The sequence below is a fragment of the Camelina sativa genome, chromosome 7 (genome assembly GCF_000633955.1).
Source record: "Camelina sativa cultivar DH55 chromosome 7, Cs, whole genome shotgun sequence".
Taxonomy (NCBI): Eukaryota; Viridiplantae; Streptophyta; class Magnoliopsida; order Brassicales; family Brassicaceae; genus Camelina; species Camelina sativa.
This window is the reverse complement of record NC_025691.1, coordinates 18,473,976-18,479,703: the sequence shown is the minus strand read 5'-3', so window position 1 is coordinate 18,479,703 and position 5,728 is coordinate 18,473,976. Positions and strand designations below refer to the sequence as shown.

Genomic DNA, 5,728 nt, shown 5'->3' with positions numbered 1-5,728 from the left:
AAAAGTAATTTTTTTTTTTTTTTTTTTAAAATTGAAACAGAAACAAGCAGGAACAGAGTAAAGCAAAAACAATGATGAACAATACTTTTTTTTTTTTTAAGGCTGAAGCAACGATGAACAAGAATGCAGTATGAATAGAAATGAGAAGGATAGATACACCTGATTTGGAGCTTTTAGCTCTGATACCAGATGATATAGGATCAAGATTTGCAGATCCTACAAGGATGGACTGATGGAGAATCACCAACTGGCCGTACGGCACTCTTTGGGGATTCCGACGAGATGGTCGATGAACAAAGATAACAATGGATCGTTAGACGCCACACAACTGATGGATTGAAGCTGTGATAAGTCTGGATGCTCAAGAACACAAGGAATCACACACAAGGTTCTAGGGCGGCTGTGAGTTCTCTTGTAAGAAAACTAGGTTTTTATTTCATAAGCAAAAACGTGTGTTACAAAAGCTGCAGGGGAGCCTTATTAATATGCTCTTCAGCTGTGACCTTCGAGGGTCTTTATTACAGAAAAGGAAAGTGCTAAACTTGCAAATTACAAGTCTTATTGAGGACTAAAAAGAAAGAACTTAAACTAATGGAAATTCCTGCAAATAAAACATAAAAGGAGACTTGTTAATAAAATTAAACTCAAATGCTTACCTTAATTCCATTAGCACGTGACACATTTTGAGGTTCTCCTAGGTGTGTGTAAGCCCCAGCTCGTACGAAGACGTTTTGGTAATGGTGAACAAAGTTGATTCCCTCGTTCCTTGCAAAACTTGCAAAAAGGATGTAGGTTGAGTCTTGAGATGCAAGTAAGCGTCTCCTTGATTCTCTTCGATGATTCCGGTTTCTTCATGATCAATCTCCACTTCTTGAGTCTTTGAAACACTTGACTCGCTTTCTGGTCCGAATGGGGTTTCCCGGGTGATCTCCTTGGTGAGTAGCTTTCCTTTGAGAGCTTCATGCTCTATGAGAGTGATTAAGCTCTCTATTGACTTGTTAAACTCCTCTCTTATGCTCCTCGTCCCTGACCTCGTTCGTGGTGTGTTCCTCATAGTAGGTATGTTGACATCCTCTTCGGTCTCGGAAAAGCTTACGTCGATGGCCTCATCATTTTCTAATACATGTTTTGTTGGCCTATGTCCGGGATCTCGTTTATAGTAGAATAATCGTGAATAGAACATTTAAAGTTTCATGCTTTAAGCTGATTAAGTCTCTCTCTTTCTTTTGCTTCTTGCAGCAATCACTTGAGTTATATGTCTTTTAACCAATAAATCTGATAAACGTCAATAAGGTAGGTGAGAAAATCAAAACTCTTGCTTGTTTTCGGTTTTTGAAAACCACGTCTATCTATCTAATGGTGTCATTTGTTTGTTTGTTTCTGCTTGGACTTTGGCTCTAAAAGTAGATTAGTTTTCATAATCTTGGAGAGTTGTAGTCACGTAGAATTATGAAGATTGTAGTATGGCAGATAGCTCGTGAGCTAGTTTAACTTTTTATCTTATGAATTTTAGTGGACGAGAGAGGAGTTTGGTTGTTTTTGGTTGAACATTAATTAATTTCGTCTCTTTGTGCCACCTTCTAGCTTGATCATCTCATTTAGAGATCAAATTTGGTCAGTTGCTAGGAAAGATGTTAAAAGTTCGACTCAAGGTTAATCTCTGTTTCTGTTTTCATATATTGGGATTGTAGATTCGTTAAGCTCTTAGAAATGGGATGCTTTGCATCAAGGCCGAAGGACACTGGTGGAAACAGAAGAAAGCCAACGAGCATCGGGGACGTTTCAGTTTATGTACCTGGTTTAAGGATACCCAAGCACGTGGAGTTTTCTCAGTCACTGGGTGATCAATAAGAATGAAGATGCGATCTCCTCTCTTATCTCTTCTCTAATCTCATTCTAAATCTCAATACGATCACTGTTTATTTCTCAATGAAGAACGAAGTACAAAGCAATGATCAGAGCATCATCTTCTCTGAATCACCACTCTCAAATCTCACGCAGGAGAAGCCTATACAACATTCAACATAAAGCTCTCTAAACAATGAGAGTGAGTATTTATACTAAGAGAGGGTTTGTTGCAGATATTTTGATAACTCAAAAATATCTTCTTCCTCTTCAAGTAAACTCCTCACGTGCCTCCTCACATGTTTTCTTGCTTCAAATAGACTATGAGCTTATCAGTGATCAATTGCCCAAGACTCTAGTGGAACGCTTGACAGCTTTAAGAACACGAATAGTTGTGATGGCTAATCAAGAAGGGCCAACGATTACAAGAACTAGGAGAAAGACACAACATGGTATGAAAGAGTATCTTGTTTGTTTCTTTTTTTCCTCTTTGCCCTGCTTTCTACCTTCTAACTCTAACGGAATGGTTTCTTGTAGGAGGTTCAACACTCGCAGATCTCCATCAAGCTTTGGAAGATTATCTACCTGTTCTCTTAGGATTAACTAAAGATGGTAATATACTATTTATGTGCTACAGAATCGAGATAGGTTTGGTTGCTGATATTCTGACATGCGTTCGTTTTATGTTCGTTCAGGTAGCCATCTACAATTCAAAGTACCATTTAATTGGGTTAATCAGGATGATGAGGAAGAGGTGCGGTAATCAAAGCAGTTTATCTTTACCTGTGCTGTTTTTTTTCGTTCCTTCACTGTAAAATTTAGACTTCTACATTGAAGGTTGTTTGAGAGTAAATGACAATATTATTTACATTTACCAGGAAACAGCTATGTCAAACGTTTGGTATGAAATATTGTCGGTTTTGCATCTAATGGCAATGCTACAAATGTCACAAGCCAATTTACTGCTTCTTCCCAAAGATTCCAGTGATGGTTATCATCCAAAAGTTTCGGAAGGTAAAACGTGCAAATTGCTTGTGATATGCTTGTTTCTTCCNGGCTGTGAGTTCTCTTGTAAGAAAACTAGGTTTTTATTTCATAAGCAAAAACGTGTGTTACAAAAGCTGCAGGGGAGCCTTATTAATATGCTCTTCAGCTGTGACCTTCGAGGGTCTTTATTACAGAAAAGGAAAGTGCTAAACTTGCAAATTACAAGTCTTATTGAGGACTAAAAAGAAAGAACTTAAACTAATGGAAATTCCTGCAAATAAAACATAAAAGGAGACTTGTTAATAAAATTAAACTCAAATGCTTACCTTAATTCCATTAGCACGTGACACATTTTGAGGTTCTCCTAGGTGTGTGTAAGCCCCAGCTCGTACGAAGACGTTTTGGTAATGGTGAACAAAGTTGATTCCCTCGTTCCTTGCAAAACTGGCAAAAAGGATGTAGGTTGAGTCTTGAGATGCAAGTAAGCGTCTCCTTGATTCTCTTCGATGATTCCGGTTTCTTCATGATCAATCTCCACTTCTTGAGTCTTTGAAACACTTGACTCGCTTTCTGGTCCGAATGGGGTTTCCCGAGTGATCTCCTTGGTGAGTAGCTTTCCTTTGAGAGCTTCATGCTCTATGAGAGTGATTAAGCTCTCTATTGACTTGTTAAACTCCTCTCTTATGCTCCTCGTCCCTGACCTCGTTCGTGGTGTGTTCCTCATAGTAGGTATGTTGACATCCTCTTCGGTCTCGGAAAAGCTTACGTCGATGGCCTCATCATTTTCTAATACATGTTTTGTTGGCCTATGTCCGGGATCTCGTTTATAGTAGAATAATCGTGAATAGAACATTTAAAGTTTCATGCTTTAAGCTGATTAAGTCTCTCTCTTTCTTTTGCTTCTTGCAGCAATCACTTGAGTTATATGTCTTTTAACCAATAAATCTGATAAACGTCAATAAGGTAGGTGAGAAAATCAAAACTCTTGCTTGTTTTCGGTTTTTGAAAACCACGTCTATCTATCTAATGGTGTCATTTGTTTGTTTGTTTCTGCTTGGACTTTGGCTCTAAAAGTAGATTAGTTTTCATAATCTTGGAGAGTTGTAGTCACGTAGAATTATGAAGATTGTAGTATGGCAGATAGCTCGTGAGCTAGTTTAACTTTTTATCTTATGAATTTTAGTGGACGAGAGAGGAGTTTGGTTGTTTTTGGTTGAACATTAATTAATTTCGTCTCTTTGTGCCACCTTCTAGCTTGATCATCTCATTTAGAGATCAAATTTGGTCAGTTGCTAGGAAAGATGTTAAAAGTTCGACTCAAGGTTAATCTCTGTTTCTGTTTTCATATATTGGGATTGTAGATTCGTTAAGCTCTTAGAAATGGGATGCTTTGCATCAAGGCCGAAGGACACTGGTGGAAACAGAAGAAAGCCAACGAGCATCGGGGACGTTTCAGTTTATGTACCTGGTTTAAGGATACCCAAGCACGTGGAGTTTTCTCAGTCACTGGGTGATTGATAAGAATGAAGATGCGATCTCCTCTCTTATCTCTTCTCTAATCTCATTCTAAATCTCAATACGATCACTGTTTATTTCTCAATGAAGAACGAAGTACAAAGCAATGATCAGAGCATCATCTTCTCTGAATCACCACTCTCAAATCTCACGCAGGAGAAGCCTATACAACATTCAACATAAAGCTCTCTAAACAATGAGAGTGAGTATTTATACTAAGAGAGGGTTTGTTGCAGATATTTTGATAACTCAAAAATATCTTCTTCCTCTTCAAGTAAACTCCTCACGTGCCTCCTCACATGTTTTCTTGCTTCAAATAGACTATGAGCTTATCAGTGATCAATTGCCCAAGACTCTAGTGGAACGCTTGACAGCTTTAAGAACACGAATAGTTGTGATGGCTAATCAAGAAGGGCCAACGATTACAAGAACTAGGAGAAAGACACAACATGGTATGAAAGAGTATCTTGTTTGTTTCTTTTTTTCCTCTTTGCCCTGCTTTCTACCTTCTAACTCTAACGGAATGGTTTCTTGTAGGAGGTTCAACACTCGCAGATCTCCATCAAGCTTTGGAAGATTATCTACCTGTTCTCTTAGGATTAACTAAAGATGGTAATATACTATTTATGTGCTACAGAATCGAGATAGGTTTGGTTGCTGATATTCTGACATGCGTTCGTTTTATGTTCGTTCAGGTAGCCATCTACAATTCAAAGTACCATTTAATTGGGTTAATCAGGATGATGAGGAAGAGGTGCGGTAATCAAAGCAGTTTATCTTTACCTGTGCTGTTTTTTTTCGTTCCTTCACTGTAAAATTTAGACTTCTACATTGAAGGTTGTTTGAGAGTAAATGACAATATTATTTACATTTACCAGGAAACAGCTATGTCAAACGTTTGGTATGAAATATTGTCGGTTTTGCATCTAATGGCAATGCTACAAATGTCACAAGCCAATTTACTGCTTCTTCCCAAATATTCCAGTGATGGTTATCATCCAAAAGTTTCGGAAGGTAAAACGTGCAAATTGCTTGTGATATGCTTGTTTCTTCCAAGATATCACTTTTCTTATTATTAAATACTTCAATGTAATGGTAAGGTCCCTCAGGCTTAATGATATCCTTTTTTCAATCTTCTATAGAGAACAGGCGAGCTTCAATCGATATATTCTTAAAGGCAGCTGGATACCTTGACTGTGCGGTTAAGCATGTTTTCCCTCAGTTTTCAGCCGAGCTAAGGTTCACATATGACATAGTTTTCTACTGTCAACCAGTTGTAATATTCAAATGTTAATAATTCTGATTGATCTGCTCTCACGATGGTTGTTTTACTTTGCCTTTTCTACAGGAGAAGGTTACCAGTTGACTTGGCAGAAGGAGC

At 38.0% G+C, this 5,728-nt stretch overlaps 2 protein-coding genes across 2 annotated transcripts; both read left to right on the top strand.

Annotated features, from left to right (window-relative positions):
- LOC104704740 lies at window positions 1,711–3,074 on the top strand. The gene is made up of 6 exons (XM_019227093.1): window positions 1,711–1,840; window positions 2,166–2,297; window positions 2,383–2,457; window positions 2,541–2,599; window positions 2,724–2,879; window positions 3,027–3,074. The coding sequence occupies exons 1-6, from the start codon at window positions 1,711–1,713 to the stop codon at window positions 3,072–3,074; spliced, it is 600 nt and encodes a 199-aa protein (XP_019082638.1).
- Window positions 4,213–5,522, top strand: LOC109125462. The gene is made up of 6 exons (XM_019227092.1): window positions 4,213–4,342; window positions 4,668–4,799; window positions 4,885–4,959; window positions 5,043–5,101; window positions 5,226–5,361; window positions 5,497–5,522. The coding sequence occupies exons 1-6, from the start codon at window positions 4,213–4,215 to the stop codon at window positions 5,520–5,522; spliced, it is 558 nt and encodes a 185-aa protein (XP_019082637.1).

Excerpts from the sequence above, each read along its gene's own strand:
- LOC104704740 (XM_019227093.1), top strand. The coding sequence starts at position 1,711 with ATGGGATGCTTTGCATCAAGGCCGAAGGACACTGGTGGAAACAGAAGA. Across the intron at positions 1,841-2,165 it reads GGAGTTTTCTCAGTCACTGG|ACTATGAGCTTATCAGTGAT; the intron begins GTGATCAATAAG and ends TGCTTCAAATAG. Across the intron at positions 2,600-2,723 it reads ATCAGGATGATGAGGAAGAG|GAAACAGCTATGTCAAACGT; the intron begins GTGCGGTAATCA and ends TACATTTACCAG.
- LOC109125462 (XM_019227092.1), top strand. The coding sequence starts at position 4,213 with ATGGGATGCTTTGCATCAAGGCCGAAGGACACTGGTGGAAACAGAAGA. Across the intron at positions 4,343-4,667 it reads GGAGTTTTCTCAGTCACTGG|ACTATGAGCTTATCAGTGAT; the intron begins GTGATTGATAAG and ends TGCTTCAAATAG. Across the intron at positions 5,362-5,496 it reads TCATCCAAAAGTTTCGGAAG|GCGAGCTTCAATCGATATAT; the intron begins GTAAAACGTGCA and ends TATAGAGAACAG.